The sequence below is a fragment of the Xenopus laevis genome, chromosome 8L (genome assembly GCF_017654675.1).
Source record: "Xenopus laevis strain J_2021 chromosome 8L, Xenopus_laevis_v10.1, whole genome shotgun sequence".
NCBI lineage: Eukaryota > Metazoa > Chordata > Amphibia > Anura > Pipidae > Xenopus > Xenopus laevis.
This window is the reverse complement of record NC_054385.1, coordinates 42,256,291-42,276,995: the sequence shown is the minus strand read 5'-3', so window position 1 is coordinate 42,276,995 and position 20,705 is coordinate 42,256,291. Positions and strand designations below refer to the sequence as shown.

Below are 20,705 nucleotides of genomic sequence, written 5' to 3'. Positions count from 1 at the left end.
GAACCTTTATCTTGAAGAGTTTCATATTTGCAGGCCTAATTATCCAAAGGCTATTGAAGATAAGGAGACAAGCGACAAAACCGACCCTCTGATGTTGAGACCAGAACCAACAGTGTTGACTCTCTTGTGATGCCCTCTTAGTGCAGCCAACATTACATTTTGGCAGGACTCGGTCTGTTGTGGACTGCTTAATTAGTTAGCTTAGAAAAGGCAGTTTTCATAAGCAACCCCACGAGAAGGAGCTGATGGAGCATTCATTAAACTACTGTTCCGTGAAGCATGAGAACAAGAGAAGATCTTATACAGTTGAGAAAACTTCCATCATGGGCAACACACTGTGATTTATATACAGAATCTGATTTATTTGTATGGAAAATAAATATTATTTTCAAGCTCGGCATTCATAGAATTGCCTCTAGAGATGAAGAATAAGGCACAATGTACTGAGTGCAAAGAACATGGTGTGCCAAGCTGGATGGTGTTAAAAGGAAATTTACACTAGACTATAAAAGAAAAGCTTCATCTATTTATGCTTACTTTAGAGAAGGAAACAGTTAATTATTTCTGTTGACCAGACATTTGCAGGCTACATCATCCTTTACTAGCATGCCCTGAGCTTTCCTAGCTATAGTCACAGTTAACATATATTTAATATGGTGTGGTTTTCCTGAACGAGATATTGCAAGACGTTCTAGAGACCTGGTTGCTACTACTTCAGCTGCAGTTCTATTGCAGTTTATGTAGAAGATCTCACCACATGTAAGCATCTGTCCAACTCAGACTTGCAGATGTAAGGGGATAGACCAGGTGACTGATGACGGTGTCTGTGGGATGATGTGTGAAAACGATGTGAAGTGGAAATGTTGATCTTATATATGTTTTGTTGAATTTAAAATAATGTAAGTAATTTGCTAAAATGTATTAAAATACTGTTAAGGTAATGTAGGTTTAACTGTAGTTCAGACCCCAGCCACAAGAGGGTCTAGAGTGCAAATTGTATTTAAGTGGGGGACACACCCAGGGCGGGGTTCTCCAGTTCCAGGACCTTGGCTGGACAGGTACAGGTAGAGAGAGGGTCTCCCAGTAAGAAGTACTAAGCACTTCAGATAGACAGGAAAGCTAGTATGGGTAGCCCAGACCCCAACAAGGAGGTAGTGGCAAGAGGTCGTGGCTAAGCCAAAAATAGGGCAGAAGTGATAATATAGGGCCAGTGGATACTTTCTAAAGCAGGGACAAGAAAATCCCTACCCGGAGTAGGCAGAGGGACATAGAGCGTATTCTGGGCTGCTGGACCGTGGGGGTTTACACAAAGGAGATTCCTATCACAATGTTGATAGATGCAAGGTTATGCACTTTGGCTAAAATAATATAAATGCAAGTTATACACGAAACGGCAGTGTGTTGGGACTTTCCTCAAATGAGAAGGATCTAGGGGTTTTTGTAGATAACCATTTGTTTAATTTGTTCCAGTTATTGGATGTCAGTGTACCTTTAAGAGAGTTATCCATTGAAATTGGGCTTACATAGAGAAACAGTGCACACAAGCTACGCATGCATGAACACCACTTGGCATGTCTGCTTAATTATCATTACTCAATCCTTTCACAGTATTTATGTATCCAAATTTGAAAACTTACCAGGAATGCCAGGGGCCCCTGGACGACCAGAAACACCTTGAATTCCCTTCTCTCCAGGTGGACCACTGGGACCAAAACCAGGAGGACCCATTGGTCCTCGATCTCCAGGAAGTCCAGGGAGCCCAAGGTCACCAGGAAGACCGCGATCACCTTTCAATGCGAAGCCACCCTAAAAAATTATAAAAATTTATAAAAATAACAGCTCTGTCACCAAAAAATCATTACAGAAGTTCCTAATGCTTGCCCTTATAGACAAAAAAAAACAGAGGTTGCTAAAGGCTGTCCTTATGGACAATTCTGGGTTTAGGAAAATCCTGAAATAAAGTATGACTTATATTTCTAATTAGAGTACGAACCTGTCTGGACAACATGAGAAGTTGCAAGGAAAATGATATCTATCAAAGGTATATTTTATAAAACGTCACAAATCTTTTTGCATTTCTAGGAATGTGCTTTATGTGTTGATATAAACAAAACATGCAGCAATTTCTAAAAACTAGTAGAAAGCTAGACAAATAAAAAAGTTTTGTTGATAATGCAGTAGCTTCTGTTTTTAGTTTCAACATACTGGCTCTCCCTTAGGGCCAGGTGTCCCTGTGGTTCCATCTCTTCCATTTGGGCCATCCAAACCAGGAGATCCAGCTGGACCTGGGAATCCAGGGTCTCCCTTTTCTCCTTTAATTCCGATACCTCCAATTACTTCTCCGGGTTCTCCTTTGGGACCAGGTCGTCCAGAGGGACCAGAACTGCCCGGGAAACCCTGTAGCAGAAGATGTGTGTGTCAGATTAGGGTATTTTTTCTTTTTTTACTTATCCAATATGAACAATAGAAGACAAAATTCAATATCATTTCATGTTATTTTACACTGACAACAATTATTTTGGTATAAACACCAAGCAAACTGAATATTTCATACGACATTGTTCTACTATTTCCCACCTCCATTATCTTCACAGCTCAAGGTGATTACCATGAAAAGCTACTCTATACTGTGCTTTATCATCATTGTAATATCCCATTTGAGGACCAGATTTCAAACTATAATATTAATCCACTCTGAAATATAATCATAGTTTTCTTACACTAACAGACCTAATTACCAGACAATATTCTAACAGCAATTAATTCATTACTTTCCCCCAAACTATCCTCAGCTATAATAATTTTTTCAGGGTTTTCTTTAGTTCTTAGTGCTACTTGTACTATTTGTACTATGCTCTGTGCCTATATATCTCATACCTTTCCATCATAACTTGTTACTCTGTCTGTGTAATCTTTTAACATTCTCAGATATTATTTCCTTGACATTTGGATATCTAGTGTTTATGAACAAAATCCTGTTTTCAACTACATCTTCAGTGTTACATACTTGTACTTGTCTATAAGCCAATGGCTTTATATTTATCAGTAAAAAAAATAATTATTTATTACACTGCCTGAATAGAAAAGGTGATTAAAAATAAATGTACTTTGTGTCAGTGATATGACAGTATGACTTGAAAGCTTGGACTTAATTTGAGCCAAAGGAACTTCGGTCCTTTTATAATAAGATTACGCTATATTGGAAATGGAAAAAAAACGCTCAACGATGGTAAAGACTTACCGGAGGTCCTGGAAGCCCGTTTAATCCTGGAATGCCCTCATCCCCCTTTTGCCCTGAAGTTCCAGGTAAGCCTATTTATTAGAAACCATGGAATTGAATAGCCATTACACAGTGTATGTGGTACATTGAATCAAAAAACATTAAAGTGTAATAAGCTTTGCAAATAAATCCAAGATGAACCACTGTATACACCTGCGTCAGAAAATCCAAGGTTTAATGTATTGGTATGCTGCATTATGATAATTTACACAGTAATTTAAAAATAAATATAGGTCTGCCCAGTGTCATAGCAGGTTAGGTATTAGCATTAACCTGATTTAAGGACGTATGGGTCAGTTAAAGCTACTGAATCACTAATGACCTCTCCTGGCTTGTTAATACCCTTGATTCATAGCCTTGTTTTATTCCATTTACAGTTATTTAGATATTCAGTGGCCCTAACTATAGCACTATTCTTACTAATATCTTACGTGCAATACATGCTTTTTGACCTACTCCACTTTAATTAACCCAAATCCTAGAGGTGTCTTGCATCACCAATACAAGATATATATTTACATGTGCAGTGATGTTGCAAAAGAAGCATATCTTTAGACTCAAGTTTAGAATGGCAGTAAAGAAAATTAGTAAAAGGTGCTCTTACCTGGACTTCCAGTGAGGCCGGGCAAACCAGGATCACCTTTTTGACCTAAAATACCATTTCCTATGCAGTTAAAACATGTGTCTCCTTTGTCACCTGTTGTAAAGCAAGTACATAAACACAATTAAGGTAAAATACAAAAACTTAAAAGAAATACAATTCTCACAGTACAATATGTACCACTAATACCAGTTGCTAATGGCTGTCCCTTATCATGCTACTTATAGTTTTACAGTAGATGGTAGGGCATCCAAACATGTTCTAGCTTAAAATATGCAAACTGGACAAAAAATAGCTCCAGTATTGCCTCCTAGCTCAAGGAGTAGAATAAACAATAATAATAAAATATCTCTATAATACATTCCAGTCCACCTCTATGTTGCCTGATGATAAAATAATTGGGATTCATTAAACAAAGGGGGTATTCTGAGACTCTGGCTAAATAGTTACTTCTCCTTGCAAAGCTATCTATACCGATTTTGGAGTAATGAAAATTATGAAAAGTAAATTATGAAACGCTTTTGATAAGATAAAAATTAATCAGAGGTAAGGGCTGAATTCACCCTGCAGCTACATTTGATAGCAGCAATGGCTTAAGGTTTCAGGAGGACTTGCCACTTCTCAAGTAAAAATAACTGCCTGAGAAAGGCAACTGAGCATGGAACATATAGCATATCCTATATAATAGCTAACAAATTATACAATGTTCATATTATATAATATACTATTTATCGCAGCATAGTACTGCCTCTCTGGCTCACTCTATTTGGTACTTTGCTGCTGCTAATAACAGTGCCTGGAGCACCAGAAAATAGCTTACAGGGCATACAGCATGCACAGTATATGGGCACATATACATATGTGTATTTGATGTATGGTTGCACATGTTTTGATAATTGAGACTGGTGGTTCTGTAACATGTTGTAATTGGACACAGCCCCTTTAAAAGGAAGTGTGTGCCACTTAGCCAATAAATGTGCCCCCATCAAGCACGAAATGCGTTAGACTTCTTCCTCATGTCCTAATAAGTATAACTGCATATATCTGCAAAATATATCAGCTACTGCACATGTGTGTTTTATGAGGATTAATTCCATAAATGTCTAAGCATTTTTCAACTATTCACCACCTATTAACATGGTTTACCTTTTTGTCCTCTTTCTCCTGCATATCCTGAATCTCCTGGACGTCCTGGAGGACCGGGTTGTCCTGGCTGGCATATACCCGCAGCTATAAATTAATACAGTGCATGAATGCATTAATGACTTACTGTATTTACAGTTAATGATGTACTGTATGTAGAGGCACATGTCGGTCTAAAGCTGGCCATATAGAGAAGCTTGCGCTTGTTTGACTATGCCACCAGATAAGCAGATCTGTTCTCATGACTGTTCAATAAGGTACAAAGGGACACATGCAGAGCCATTATGGACTGCTTCCACACCTGTACAAATGGATTATCTGCCCTGTATCAGATTATTTTACACCTACAAATCCAGTTTCAATGCTACAAACCAGTGATGGTAAATTATGGAACAATTAAACTTACAAGGAATTGAAGGTGGTCCAGGTCGACCGGGTAAACCTGGAGGACCAGGGGATCCTGTAAGACCTTCGGAACCTGGAAGCCCTGGAATGGAAATTCCTGGTGGACCATCATCACCTTTCTGTCCTCTTTCTCCAGGAAGGCCTGGACTTCCTGGGGGGCCTACACTCGAAGTACCTGAGGTCAGAGAAGAAAAACACAAATGAAGAGTCAACAATAAAGTCACAGAAGATGGGAAGTATAATATTCAAATTCTGTATATACCGTTTAATTATGTTAACCCACTAATAAAATGCATCTTTATTATGAAGGCACAATGATTAGGGATGGTCGAATTTAACCCGTTTAGTTTCGCCAAAAATTCGCTACCGGTGAAATGTCGCGGACACCCATTAAAGTCTATGGGCGTCAAACAAATTTTGACGCGCAACAAATTTTTTTTTGACACACGACGCCATACAAGTGTATGATTTATAAAAATTTCGTTATATACGTAACCATAACAGCTAGGTTTATGGAACCATAACAACAAGGTTTAAGTTGACTACAAATGTAGGTTAACATTTCATTTTCCGAGAACCATATCAGGATCTAGGAACCACAGTCTCCAAAATGTACCTCTAAAACCTCCAGAAGGGTAGTTTTCTTTTGCAGTGGTATGCCACAGTTAATTATCACTTTCTATGTCAGAGCCAGAGGTTTTTTATAGATCATGGGGAGATTATCAGCCCAATAAAGAATTGAATAATATGTCTTCAGATTTTATATTTGTCACAATATGCAGTAATTTTTCTCCTTTTATACATTATTAGTATGGACCCTAAAGGGCTTAAATCGAACTCCTCTTGCACCCGTTATAATTAAAAATCTGTAACTTTATGTAACTCTTTTTTCTTTAAACCAAAAAAGTAAATTACTGATATAATAAAGCATCAGATATTTTTATGAGCGGTACATGTGTATCACCATTTGTGTTGCTCACCTGGTGTTCCAGGGAAACCCGGGGGACCTTGTAATCCAGGGAACCCACGGTCTCCTTTTGACCCAGTTATTCCAGGGGGTCCTGTGTTTCCTTTTGGTCCAACTCTACCTATTCCTGGTCTTGAAATTACCTATTAATAAATGTATTTTTTAATGAAGTATGCTACAAAGTCTGTAGGTAGATCAGTAAATCAATATTTAATATTATTAATCTCACTTTAGGTAAGCACATACATTTTCCGGTTAGTCTTCTACAATATCAACCTCAATAAGAAAAATCCTTATCCCCATCTTTTGTGTTTTTTAAATGTATAGCAATGTCACCAGTTCTAAATCTGGACGTACTTTGCTTGAGTTTATGAAATAATTACTAACTAATGGATAAAACCTTAAACATATGTTTCTACTTTTTATCAAAAATAAAAAAGACACTGGCATAAATATTGATACAAAGAGAAAGAGTTTGCCAGCTCACGGTTTGCCTTTAAAAATAATTATTACAAAAGTTTCCCCCAGGCCATAAGCAAACCATCTGCGCCCCCTGCCCCCCTAGGTGCGTATGTTACGAGCAGGCAAGTAAATGTGACGTTTGTATTGCGCGCAGTGCATTAGGAAAATGATGCGGCTGGGTGAAATGCCGCACTTGGAATCGTGCCGCCCTAGGCCCCGGCCTTTGTGGCCTCACCACAAATCTGGGCCTGGTTAAAATGGTAATAGATAGTGGAGGAAGGTAATTATTCACAGGTGTATTTTTGTTGGCTGGGGCTTGAAAGCTCCCTGCTTTCACACTAGAGCTCCTGAGTAAGGGCAGGACTACATGGGCGATTCAGCCGCGATCCAACGCTCTGCGCAAAATCGCAGGCGTCATGCCAGATTTAACGGAAACAAGGTAAGTTATGGCAGTGTCGGATCGTGTTGCATCCGACAGTCGTGTCGCATCAATGCTGCGACACGATGCGACAATTGAATTACTTACCTTATTTCCTTCGCATCCGACGTGACGCTTGCGATTTTGCGCAGCGCGTCGGATCGCGGCTGAATTGGCCATGTAGTCCTGCCCATAAGGGTAAGTACAAAATTGTCTTACTACTGGCATGTGAGCTAACATATTTTGGCCAAACTGTGGTACTAACACTTCATTTTATTGTGATAATTATTTTTAAAGGCAAACTGCGCTGGCAAATTTTCTCTTTCTCTTTGTGTACAAATATTGGCTTTTTATGGTTTAAAGCAGCTGGTCAACTCCAGAATGTGGGTTAGACGGAGTGCTAGCACAATGGTGTTTATAGCAGCTGGTCAACGCCACAGCGTGAGTTAGACCAAGCGCTGTCGATTTCTTTCTGTGTTTCGTGTAAATATTGATACGTCATGCAGAAGCAACAGCTGATTCAGATCCAGTTACTGGCACCAACAACCAGCAAACCAGCCTTTGCATTTTTACTGGGACAATATATACACAATTATTATGTTATAAAAGCTCTTAAAACACATACCTCTCCTGGTGGCCCAGGTAACCCACGGTCACCTTTCTGACCCTGAAATTACAAAATAATTGACAAATAACGTTATACAAATGCATGCAAGAGACTGGAGACTATTTTATAGTCTGACACCTTGGGGCAGATTTACTAAGGTTGATTGAATTTTCGAAGTACAAAAAGTTTGAATTTCTAAGTAATTTTTTGAATACTTCGACCATCAAATAGGATACTAAGACTTTGAATTTACTTCGACTTCGATTCGAAGTAAAAATCGTTAGACTATTCGACCATTTGATGATCGAAGCACTGTCTCTTTAAAAAAACTTTGACTTCAAGGCATTCGAAGGAAAATCGTACGATCTTATGATAAAATCGTTTGAATCGTATGATTCGAAGTACGATCGTACTACGATCAGAATACAATCGTACAATGCTAAAAATCCTATGAATTCGAATTTCGTAGGATTAAATTCAGTGGTCTAATTTCGAAGTATTTTACACTTCAAAATTCGACCCTTGATAAATCTGCCCCCTTCTGTAAAATGTACAGGTCATGCAGAGGACAGTTCCATTATAGGGGTTGTTCACCGTTGAATTAACATTTAGTATGATGTAGAGAGTGATATTGTGAAACAATTTGCCATTGGCTTTCATTTTTTATTATTTGTGTTTTTTAGCTTTTTATTCAGCAGCTCTCCAGTTTGCAGTGTTAGTAATGTGGTTGCTAGAGTAATTTGGACCCTAGCAACCATATTACTGACACTGCAAACTGGAGAGCTGCTGAATAAAAAGCTAAATAACTCAAAAAACACAAATAATAAAAAATGTATTGATTGGAATGAGAATATGAAATATTAATAGGGGAGGGTCGGAACAGAAAGATAAGTAATAAAAAGTAGCAACAACAATAAATGTGTAACTTTAGAGAGGATTTGTTTTTAGAGGGGGTCTGTGACCCCTTTTGAAAGCTAGAAAGAGTCAGGAGAAGAAGGCAAATAATTCATAAACTATAAAAAATAAATAATGAAGACAAACTGAAAAGTTGCTTAGAACTGGTTATTTTATAACATATTAAAAGTTAACCTCAAGGTGAACCACCCCTTTAATAACAGCTTTTAATGCTTAAGGCATTCTCAAATTCTCAATGAGAAGGAAAAGCGTAAGTGTGGATTAGAGTAGGGTGAAAACAGGTCACAGTTAAAACATGTATTCTATAATTCCGTTCATAAAAAATCAGTAGTAGATTCTTGTTCAGTGTGCAGTCATTTAATATGCTGGCAAAAATGATAGTACCTGCTCCCCATTTCTGCCCAGACTTCCTGGCAAGCCTGGGTCGCCTCTGAAACCCTGTAGAAAGACCAGACCATGGTTAAAATGTTTTTTTTTGGATGTAGAAAGGTGAAATCAACGATATAAGCAAAAAAAAAACTCACCTCCCCACCAGGCGGTCCAATCTTCCCATCTTTTCCAGGCTTCCCCTAATAAGAATGAAGTGGAACACACAAGGATAAAAAATAATGTTTTTAATACGTTATTGAAGACACACAAGTGCCCACTTTAATTATTACACAGCCAATGTACAACTGAAAGAATTCACCCAGAGTGTTGACCATTTGTTAAGAGGACTTCCTCTGTGCCTTTTTAGAGGTATAAAGAAGAATAAACAACACATTTTGGAGAAAGTAGACCCTCTTTTCATTTGCATGCAAAAAAAGGCAGAAAGTTATGTTTTTTTCTAGGGAAAACAATGAAATGATGAACCTTAAAGAGCAGAACTTAGTTTAATTTCCAGGATTTCTGCTGTTTTGTTTTGCATACAAATGAGGAGGGAGGAGGGGGTCTCCTTACTCCGCATGTGTTGTTCAGTCTCCTCACTCTACTTATGTTGTTCATGTAAAAACCATTTCCCTGGTTTTACATATGCTGGTCGGAAAAGAACAATACTGGTGAACCCCAATAAGGATGAAACTGGTTGACAGTCTGTGTTTAAAAGCTACTGGGTGAGTTTCAGCCCATAGCGTATTCCATGAAAATCGTTAAATGGATTTCTGCTTTCCTTTTCTTTCTGCTCTAGTTAAATGATGGATGGACGTCTCTGATCCTTCAATTAAAACAAAATTCTTTTGGGAGAACCCTGGATTTTTAATAATTAATTTGTTTTATATATACACCATAACCAAAGGGACAGGCCTATGTTCTTTATGGGTATGGCACACGGACTAAAAGTGTTTATGAAGAACTGGATTGTACCATGTCTGAGATAATTGTCACACTTTTCAATAACCTTAATGTTGATAATGTACTATTATTGACGCTCAGTTGCAAAGTCTGCTTTATTTAAACTCCTTTTATGAAAGCACATACGTTTCTGTGATTTAACACAAAATCGATAGGATGTTTTAATTCTTCTTCTATACATTAAGGGAATTTGAAGATATTTGTATATTTAAAGGGATACTGTCATGGGAAAACATGTTTTTTTTCAAAATGCATCAGTTAATAGTGCTACTCCAGCAGACTTCTGCACTGAAATCCAATTCTCAAAAGAGCAGATTTTTTTTATATTCAATTTTGAAATCTGACATGGGGCTAGACATATTGTCAGTTTCCCAGCTGCCCCAGTCATGTGACTTGTGCCTGCACTTTAGGATGGAACTAATTTCTGTCAGGCTGTTATTTCTCCTACTTAGTGTAAGTCCACTCTGGGCGTTTTGGGGAGATTTGGTCGCCTGGCAACTAATCGCCTCGTTTTTGCGGTGACCAATCTCCCCAAACGCCTTCCCTCACTCTGCGCCGGCTAAAATTAAAAAACACCGGCGCTAATCACAGGCGACCAAATCTCCCCAAAACGCCCTGTGTGGCCTGACCCTTAATGTAACTGAATCAGTCTCAGTGGGACTTGGCTTCTCTATTGAATGTAGTTTTTAGATCTAGCAAGGAGCTGTTATCTTGTGTTAGGGAGCTGCTATCTGGTTACCTTCCCATTGTTCTGTTGTTAGGCTGCTGGGGGGTGAAAAGGAGGGAGGTGATATCACTCCAACTTGCAGTAAAGAAGTAAAGAGTGACTAAAGTTTATCAGAGCACAAGTCACATGACTGGGGCAGCTGGGAAACTGACTATATGTCTAGCCCCATGTCAGATTTCAAAATTAAATATAAAAAAATCTGTTTGCTCTTTTGAAAAATGGATTTCAGTGCAGAATTCTGCTGGAAAAAACATGTTTTCCCATGACAGTATCCTTTAAGGAGTTGCTGATGTCCCAGTTTTTGGGGCCAGGCACAAAGTAGTTCTTTTATTTGAAGATTACAAATGATGTATATGCACAAGGGAAAAAAAAACAGTTGGGTCTGAAATGTCACACTGGTTATAGACACCCACAATACTATGCAATTATCATTAAGCCACTTGATTGCTGTCCTTCTATATATATATATATATATATATATATATATATATATATATATATATAAAAATAAAAATATATATATATGTGTGTGTATATATGTATGTATATGTGTATATAAATAAATACATATATATATATATATATATATATATATATATATATATATATATATATATATATATATATATATATATATATATATATATATATATACACACACACACACACACACAGTTCAGGCTGTAGTGCACTCCAATCCAGCAGAGTTTTACTGCCTGGGTGCTGTCATATATAGTGCAGATAGTCGTGTTCCAAGGAATGACGCACTGAGATCAAGCAAAGTGAAGTTTATTTGTCAACGTTTCGGTCCAGTCTGGACCTTTCTCAAGACATGGAACTCGAATATATATTTGTGTGTGTGTGTGTGTACATATATATATATATATATATATATATATAATAATACACAAGAGACATGAATACCCTGTAAATTATATCCTTATAAAAGATGCTTAGTGATGTCATCGGTTATAATAGGAGCTTAGTGATGTCATTTCTATCACATGGCTTACTGAAACTTGTGTATTATAATAAATAAAGTTCCCCCTGTTGCAAAATATAAAAATATAAGGATATTAGAAATCACTTTGGAGCTCCATGGCCTGTATAAAAACGTGTTATATACATAAATAATATATTCACTATATATATTTACATATGGCATTAGATGGAATATATCATTCTTGCAGATAACCTTAATCTTTACAGATGACAGTAGTCCATTTTATGATTGATTACTTTTACTGTATAGTTATAAATACATTAGAGCAAAAAATGACTGCTTGTTTTATTTCTTCTGTTTGGTTTCAGTAAATGATACGGGTAATTATATAAGGTGATAAACAATAACAGTTACTTACAATCTTTCCTGGTTCCCCTGATTCTCCCTTCCCTCCCTTTGCACCTCCGGGAGGACCCTTTGAAGAAAATGATACAAAACAGGAATGATTCTATAATCTAAAAAGCAGTGGTCCCACGTGTAATTGCTGTAAGCTGCATTTTACAGACAAAACAAACACTATTACTATTACTATTACTATTGCTTCTAAAAATGCAATTTATGACAATTTAAGCTAAACATTCATTCTCTTGGGTACTTTTTCTTCCCCAAGGAAAAAGTGGACTGGAATATAGAACAGTTTATGTTAATTTCTTTTCTGTGAGTTTGTACTGATGGGGATGAAGCCCAATGTTCAGTAATGGAATAAATGATAGAAGCCCATAGGTATGACTTGAACCACTAACTCATGTGGTGCATTGTGGCAGAACCCATTATACACAAAATGCATTAAAATGTTAGGGAAGCGGTGTTATCAGCAAACACAAAACAATGAATTACAGGAATGGGTTGAAATTAATGATACATTTCCAGTCAATTCTCAAAGTTAAAACTTTGAGAATTGACTGGAAATATATCTTTGAATTTTTGAATTGAGAGCCCTTTGGAGTTGGGGGCTATATTCCAGCACTTGGCCCTTTTTGACAGGCCTATATAGACTGCAGCAGTTAAGTAGTAAAGTTTTTTTGAAATTAATGATACAGACTCCTTACTATGTAGTGGCTTTGGAATCTTAACTTCTTACAACATGATGTTGTCATTTACATATATGAATCTATATAGATATATTTTATCTATAAGGTATTCTAAATACAGGGAGAATATTCCATTGTTGACATGAGTGCAGAGGTGCACTAACAATGATTTTGTTTCCTGCAATTTGTGCTCAAATAATAATTACAGTTTACTCTTGTACAGCCACTAAGGCTGCCATGTACATACTGATAACGATACTTACTGGAGGACCCATTGGCCCACGCTCTCCTGGGAATCCTTGGTCACCAGGGATACCCTATCAAAGAATTAAAAAGAGTGATAATGAAATATGATAAAAGCAACTGAATCTGAATCCTGTTCCGTGTGTCAAACTTAGGAAATATATATATCGATTTCAATACATCAAAAATAACAATAGTACCCAATTTTGCCCTGGAACACTATGAACTCATGCATAACACAACTATGGGATTCTAATGGCCTTTCCAGTGCACCTTATCAGTCCGATTTGATGAGGCAGATTTAAGTGCAAAACAAAGCCATGGATGTATAGAAACATTGTCATAATACACTCCTATAGTTTATGTGTTATCAACTACAGTAGATAAGATTTTACCCTCAAATGTTAATGTCAACTGTTTTTCCATCCAAAATGGGGTAGCCCCACAATTTTGGAACCAATGATCTACTAAATGAAATCTCAGATCTGCTTGTGCTGCTCACTTCGTCTTGAAGGGGAATGAGGTTAGATCATCTATTATATAAAGAATTTGAAACTGTAGCAGTCATACACAAGCATGACCAAATAAATGGTCACCTTTGCTTTGTTCTCTTCATTTGGGCCAAACAACTAAACACAGAGATGTGACTCCTCTTCACATACTTTTATGTGATCTATAACAAGTTTTTTTTGTTTACTTCTAACTAAACAAAATAAGGATGTGACTAAAATACAGATCGATTTCCAGGGTTTCTTTGCTACACATGCCACTTTTTAAATGTTATCTTCAAAGCAACCCCCCCTCCTTATTTATATCCAGATTGCCTACTGCTTACGAAATCCTTTCAGTGAAGTGCCTTAGCTTTTAGTCTTGTTTGATAAGCCTTAGATCCAGTTATTTGGAAATAAGCCAATAGTTAGTCCACCTTTGAGTATAACAAAACATTCTTCATTGGGATTAAATGATGGAATTATATAATGCACTGTGTGCGTGTGTTTGCAGTACCACGTAAATTATCAAACAAGTGTGCCTTGAGGGTTGATTATTCCTAGTAAATCGTGTAACTCAATATTGCTCTACTAACCTTTTCTCCCTTCTGAATTGTAGTTTGTGGAGGTTCAACTTGCTCTAGTTGTCCCGGTGGTCCTGGCAGTCCCTGAATACCGGGTTCACCCTAAAATAAGAACATATTAGAAGCAGTCAGCACTGTGCATGGCTAATGTTTAATATAATAGAACAAAACATTAGAAGTCATGGTTATAAAGATCAAGAATAACCCTAGAGTTGGTCCACAGAAGACAAACAAAAAACTATAAAAAAAAAAAAAAAATAATGAAGACCAATTAAATTGCTTAGAATTGATCGTTCTTTAATATACCAAAAGTTAACTTAAAGGTGAACCAACCCTTTAAGAAAGAGAATAAAGACTATTTTCAGTGCCCTTAAAGAGCTTTCCAATTAATTAGAACAACAAACTCTTCCCTAACAACAGATAGCAGGCAATGACTTTTTATATAGGAAAAATATCCTGTAGTTTGTGACTTTGCTAAATTTTGTGGCATCCATGACATCCAAGCTCTTAACATGGCTTTGCTTCACTGATTGTTGGGCAGAACATATTGTACAATGCTTCTGGGGCTTGTTTAAGTTTCATATAAAACTCATTCATCTTCTCATATCCTCCACCCTGCTTTTTTACTCAGTCCAAATTCAATTATATATATTTACAAATGACATCAAATCATTTACTAGGTATCCTAGAAAATATTTATAATTACAGTTGTTTTCTCTGGGAGATACGGAGCAAACAGCCTTCTCCCAAAATAGTCCAAGCATTAGTCACTATGACTAAAGTTGAGGGCATCTAAGTTCCCTTAGTGTTTTGGAAACAGGAAGCTTTCCTGATATAGGCTACAACTCATGGGACAAGGCAGATGGTTGCAGAATCATTTAAACCAGCCTAATTGAATGAACTCAAGAACAGTGCACAGAATATTATTTATTTATTTTAATACTATAGTATTTCTTCTCTGCCATCTACTAGATGACCCCTCCTTGGATAGCTGTTGCCCTGAATGAGTTTAACCCACTCAGTTAAATCCACCACATAATTTAAGTTTGACATGCCCGCTTTATATGGTTACAGAACTTCTCAGTGACTTCACGCTAGGGGTACATTAGGCCTTATATATTTCACAGTAGGAAATCTATTCCCCCCTCTATATTTGTTTACACGTTCCTTCAATAATAGCTAATAATACTCTCTTACCTTTTCACCCTTTGATCCCTGGAAATTCAGCCCCATGTTACCCTAGAAAGAGATAAATCAGTTAAACCCAAATAAAATAAGACACTAGAGAGTGAAGGAACAATCATTAGAATTATATTTACCTTGGGTCCTGGAGGTCCAGGTGATCCTGGTGTCCCCTGATTTAGGAAATAAAAATGTTAAATTAAAGGAGTGCACTTAAACAGTTGTACCCTTTCGAGCCAAATCTGAAATTTGCATACTATAGTACATACTGCTACAGATCTAATGCAGTGTTCTAGCTTTGACACCTACTGGATCATTTTGATATTACACACAGAGGGTTATTTACTAAACCTCAATTTTTTCTGGTCTTGGGCAAAAACTCTATTTTAGAGTGAAAAAACCCTCCAATTTTTCAAGATTTATTATAGCCAAATGTCTGAATCCAAAAATCCACCATCTCAAACCTATCAAAGTCACTTTTACAATTTGAAGATATAGTGATCTGCGCTGGGTTTCACCCGATAATCTGAAAATGATAATATGAAAATAGTTTTGTCATCAAATGCAAAACATTTTTTTTTTTTCTAGCTATGTTGCCAAATAAAATAAAATAAGATAAAATCATGGATGGGAGTTTGGTCGAGCTTGGTTTAATAAAAAGATGAGATAAATTTGAGTTTCAGTAAATAACACCCTTACTGTTCTTGCTATTCAACAGCAACTATGTGATTAATTGTATTTGGTTTTGATTTTATTTGTCTAACATATATATCTGTATATAACATATATAATTTTTTTCCTTTGGATTTCATCCCATATATTTTCTTGTAGGGATGCACCGAATCCTACTTTTCGTGATTTGACCTAATACTGAATCCTGCACACAGAATCACACCAAATCCTGAACCAAATCCGAATCCTTTTCCTTGGGTGAAAATCAATGTTTGACAGGCATGTGTACAATCTGGTGCACACTCAGCACGTGCGTACAAACTGATGCAAATAAACCCAAAACTTTTTACACTTTCTAGGGTATGGATTCAGTTTTGCCAGGCTCTAGGATTGGGCTGAATCTGAATCCTGCTGAAAACGACTCAGATTTGCCCAAATCCCAAACCAATTAATAGATTTGGAGCATCCCTATTTTCTAGGAAAGTGTAAATGGCTCAGGCTGCAAATTTAGTGGCGTTTTGATTACGACTGTGCTCAAGGGGGAAAAGGAATGGTCAAGACATTCTTAATCTCCTATAAATGTGCGTATCGCAGACTCGCAGAATAAATTATTTCTTTAGCTGCCAGTAGGCACCATATAATCCTACTTTACTATCCATTCCTTCCCACAGTCCCATCTCCCATTTTCATTACACATATAAACTGTATATATAATACATAATGGTTTCAACCTGGCCCAATTTTTCCTTGTAATGTGCATTAAAGTATAGATGCAGCACCTTCTTCTGATACCTTTTTTGCCTTACTCTACACACTATAAAACTGATACCATCTTGCCTTACACTACTTTCCAGCAGTTACACACATTCTCTTGACACCAACTTAACTTCAGTTTTACTTACTAGCCCTGTCTATGCATTAAATACGTCAGTCCCACCCTCATAGGATGTTGGTGGAACAGAACTCAAGAACAATAGAGAACAGAAGGGGTAGGGAATGCAGTTTAGGTGATATACCCTCATTATAGCTCCTATAAGTGATGGGGGTTGTAAGGTTTTCTGTCTCTTGTCTTCCATTTACATTCCCTTAGTAAATACCCTTAAGATGACAGCTCATTGGATGTGAAAGTGCCTCACAGATCAGCTCATTGGATGTGAAAGTGCCTCACAGATCAGGTATTGTGTTTTATGTAAAGGTTTGGGCAGCAATGGACTCATTCAAGAGGTACATTTCTATTGATAAGCTATACCGGTAAGCCAGCAGGACCAGGACGACCCACGGGACCCTGAATTCCGCCAGGACCAGTTGGACCCTGTGGAAAGAGATAAGATATAAATGTCAGCCAACAGCCAATCAGCAACTTCCAAGATGAAAAGGAAAAGAACATAAGGAACGCAGATGATGATGCTATACGGTCTTAGAATCTTTACACCAGGCAAATACCTCTTTATCATATAAAAATATATTTACTACAACCATTAAAGGGAATTATAAAATAACTGCCAAAATTCAACAAATGTTTAAAGTCTTGACAACATTAATATGCATTTGTATATGTTCTGTGGCTATGTCTGACACCATTCTGCCTCCAAAAGGAAACAGAGAGTGCCAAACACCCAGCAAATGTTATATAATGTCCTTTACTTAGCAAATTTGCAATTGGTCTTAATTATTTATTTAGTCTTTGAGTTATTTGCCTTCCTCTGCTATATCTTCCATTGCTCTGTAATGCTACAATGTTATTGCTATTGTTACTTTTTATTCTCTATCTTTCCATTTAGTACCTGTCCTATTCATATTCCAGTCTCTCATTCAAACCACTGTAATACTAAATGTTAGTTTACAGATGAACAGCCCATTTAAAAAAATAGTAACACCAAAAAGTTAAAGTGTTTTAAAGTAATGAACATATAACATACTGTTAACATGCACTGGTAAAAGCTATGTGTTTGCTTCAGAAAGACTACTATAGTTTATATAAACAATCTGCTGTGTAGCCATGGGGGCAGCCGTTCAAGCTGGAAAAAAGGAGATAGCACATAACAGATAAGCTCTGTAGAACAGAATGGTGTTTTACCATGCTTATGTAACCTGTGCCTTTTCCTCCTTTTTTCCAGCTTGAATGGTTGCCCCCATGGCTACACAGTATCTTGTTTATATAAACTATATTGGTAACAAACACACCAGTTTTACCAGTGCAGAGCAACAGTACAAATTACTTTCAGTTTTTGGTGTAACTGTTCCTTTAAAAGTCATGGGTCTTTACATTTTGCATTCACACTCTTCAATGACAAATACATATGTGTGTGGGTGTGGGTGTATACATATTTAAGTATTGGATGAATTGCCACAAGTTGTCCAGATATTTCACATTAGTATAATCCACCTCCCAAGTCACACAGATACTTACTGGTAAACCTGGAAGACCTGGTAATCCTGGATCACCTTTTTGTCCTTCTGCAAAGGGGAAAGATTCACCTGGATCTCCCTAAAGGAAAAAGAATAGGATCATTATCACACAGTGGCCCCTAGTGGTCACCGTATAGAATGCATGGTTAACTTTTAAGAAGTGCAAAAAAAGTTTTTAGTATTCAAATGCATGTATTTGTTTTCTACAGTGTTACAAATTAGTTGTTTCTCTACAGTTACAACTTCAGTAACTCAGAATTTATTCCAGGAGCTATGTAAACATGCTAAAACTCAGATTTGCTGTTTACGTTCTTGCTTGACCTGTTATCTGTAGGCTAATCAACCCTTCATTTATTCTGATTATCACTACCCATAGATAAGTCATAAATCTAATTTGGATTTTTGTACTTACTTTCGCACCTGGAAATCCTGGGGGACCCTGGACAGAGAAGAAAACACATTAATTTCAATGTATAATAAATGTTTTTTTCTACAATATCATTTGGATGCCTTAGTGCTGACGTGGACAGCCTGCAGAACCCCCACACCAACAATATGTTGTGGGCCTCAGCATGTACATCCCTGCCTTGCTGAGATTAAAATTGATATAGTAATATACATGTACATGCAATACTACCTCTGGGGTGCTGTGAAAACTCACAGATCATGAGTGTGGGAAGCACTTACAGATCATTTGTGTGACTACAAACAGCGAGAGAAACCATAAAGAGATCCATATTTTGCATGTGATTTAAAGTTACAGTGTTCTGCAAATAAACCTTTCAACTTTATTCCTGTTATTGATTGTGGATCAAACAAGTTTCCAGGGTGGGGTATTACTGCCCAGTCTGTCCTGACCCTGGGTGGAGTCACGTCAAATCATAGTATACCTGCTCTCCCATATAGTGGAGGTAAAGGACTACTGTAGCGCTACATGCAAGAAAATGCGTGCTAGATCTCTTGCAGTCACAGAAAAGGGCTACATACATAATACACAGCACTTACCGGTGGTCCTAGTGTACCAGATAAACCTGAACTTCCTGGGAAACCACGTTCTCCCTTAAAAACAAAAAAAAGACTTACAAGACTTTGCAGTAATACCACAACCTAATGCTTTCATGACTGTGATCACAGGGTCTAATATGCTGTGTCTAAATTGTTTTTTCGGGGTACTACTCTAAGTTATTTCAGCTGGGAGAAGTGTTATGCTTGAAGAAAACTGTAAGGCACTAAAGAGTGAATGATGCATGTACCTTTGTGCCATTGCATCCTGGGATACCTGAAGGCCCTGGTGCACCATCTTGTCCCGGTAGGCCCTAAGTTTGGATAGGAAACAAACATTTTTCAGATTGGCAGTATAAAATTCCGCATGCTCAAATCCCTTGAATACTTAGATTTCATGAGGGTTCGTAGGAGAAGAAAACATATCAATCCCCATTGGTTTACTGGGATTAAAGAATCTGAAAAACAATGCATAACAATGCATTACATAGAGAAACACGTACAGGCTGACCAGGGTTTCCTGGAAATCCGGGAAGTCCGGGAGGTCCCTTAAATCAAAAGAGAAAAAAACTCATTAGGATTAGCCCCATGACTGTACATTGCAAGAACCAGTTATTCTAAATAAAATCTACCTGTGGCTTCCAAGAATTATTTGACTTCTTTGAGTTAATTCTCAGTTAAAATATTAAGTTAAATGACAAGGTGAAAGAGAAGAATTATGTAGGGGAGTATCGGTTTATTCCTTCGCTTACTGGAAAGAGTTGACTCTAGCTATGGGCCCATCAATTAGCAGGTGTTCCCATGGAGGAAAATTCGAGGGGGGGGGAGTTAGGTGGTTCCCTGTTTCATAAAAGGGAAGAGCCTGAAGCAGGAAGCCTCATTAATAGGAAAATAGGTAAGACTAGTTAATGTGGGGGTCAGCTCCTGTAAGATATCACTCTAGCAGTGAAAGATAGGATTAGGGTCAATAATAAAGCAGCCAGAGGCTGGGTTCGTACCTTAGACCTCACAAGCACAGAGCCTCCAGTGGAGAGAAAGATCACAAGCACCACTGTGAGAGCCTGTGGAAACCCACCCAATCCTATAGCGATGTCCTGTCTAAGAATGAGACTTATATGTAACCCATGCTCTCTATGGCCTGTGACACATGAGGGGTTAACAGCAGTGTGCTCCGAAAGTTGTAAAAGTAACCCTTCTGCAAATGCCCTGCAACACCTCATATCATATATAACCAATG

The 20,705-nt window shown here is 37.4% G+C and overlaps 1 protein-coding gene across 5 annotated transcripts in view; it reads right to left on the bottom strand.

Moving 5' to 3' along the window:
* col4a5.L (collagen, type IV, alpha 5 L homeolog) overlaps positions 1-20,705 on the bottom strand; it is a 93,721-nt gene that overhangs the window by 40,788 nt on the left and 32,228 nt on the right. For all 5 annotated transcript variants that reach the window (XM_018229834.2, XM_018229836.2, XM_018229835.2 and 2 more), the window contains exons 5-25: positions 19,972-20,016; positions 19,720-19,782; positions 19,472-19,525; positions 18,879-18,905; positions 18,468-18,545; positions 17,307-17,369; positions 15,523-15,558; positions 15,401-15,442; positions 14,216-14,305; positions 13,152-13,205; positions 12,216-12,272; positions 9,323-9,367; positions 9,183-9,236; positions 7,902-7,943; positions 6,410-6,539; positions 5,431-5,604; positions 5,028-5,111; positions 3,885-3,977; positions 3,242-3,312; positions 2,206-2,397; positions 1,638-1,806 (exon numbers count right to left, since the gene is read on the bottom strand). In XM_018229834.2, the coding sequence (XP_018085323.1) occupies positions 1,638-1,806; positions 2,206-2,397; positions 3,242-3,312; positions 3,885-3,977; positions 5,028-5,111; positions 5,431-5,604; positions 6,410-6,539; positions 7,902-7,943; positions 9,183-9,236; positions 9,323-9,367; positions 12,216-12,272; positions 13,152-13,205; positions 14,216-14,305; positions 15,401-15,442; positions 15,523-15,558; positions 17,307-17,369; positions 18,468-18,545; positions 18,879-18,905; positions 19,472-19,525; positions 19,720-19,782; positions 19,972-20,016 (1,663 nt within the window). The remainder of the gene's footprint in view (positions 1-1,637; positions 1,807-2,205; positions 2,398-3,241; positions 3,313-3,884; positions 3,978-5,027; positions 5,112-5,430; positions 5,605-6,409; positions 6,540-7,901; positions 7,944-9,182; positions 9,237-9,322; positions 9,368-12,215; positions 12,273-13,151; positions 13,206-14,215; positions 14,306-15,400; positions 15,443-15,522; positions 15,559-17,306; positions 17,370-18,467; positions 18,546-18,878; positions 18,906-19,471; positions 19,526-19,719; positions 19,783-19,971; positions 20,017-20,705) is intronic.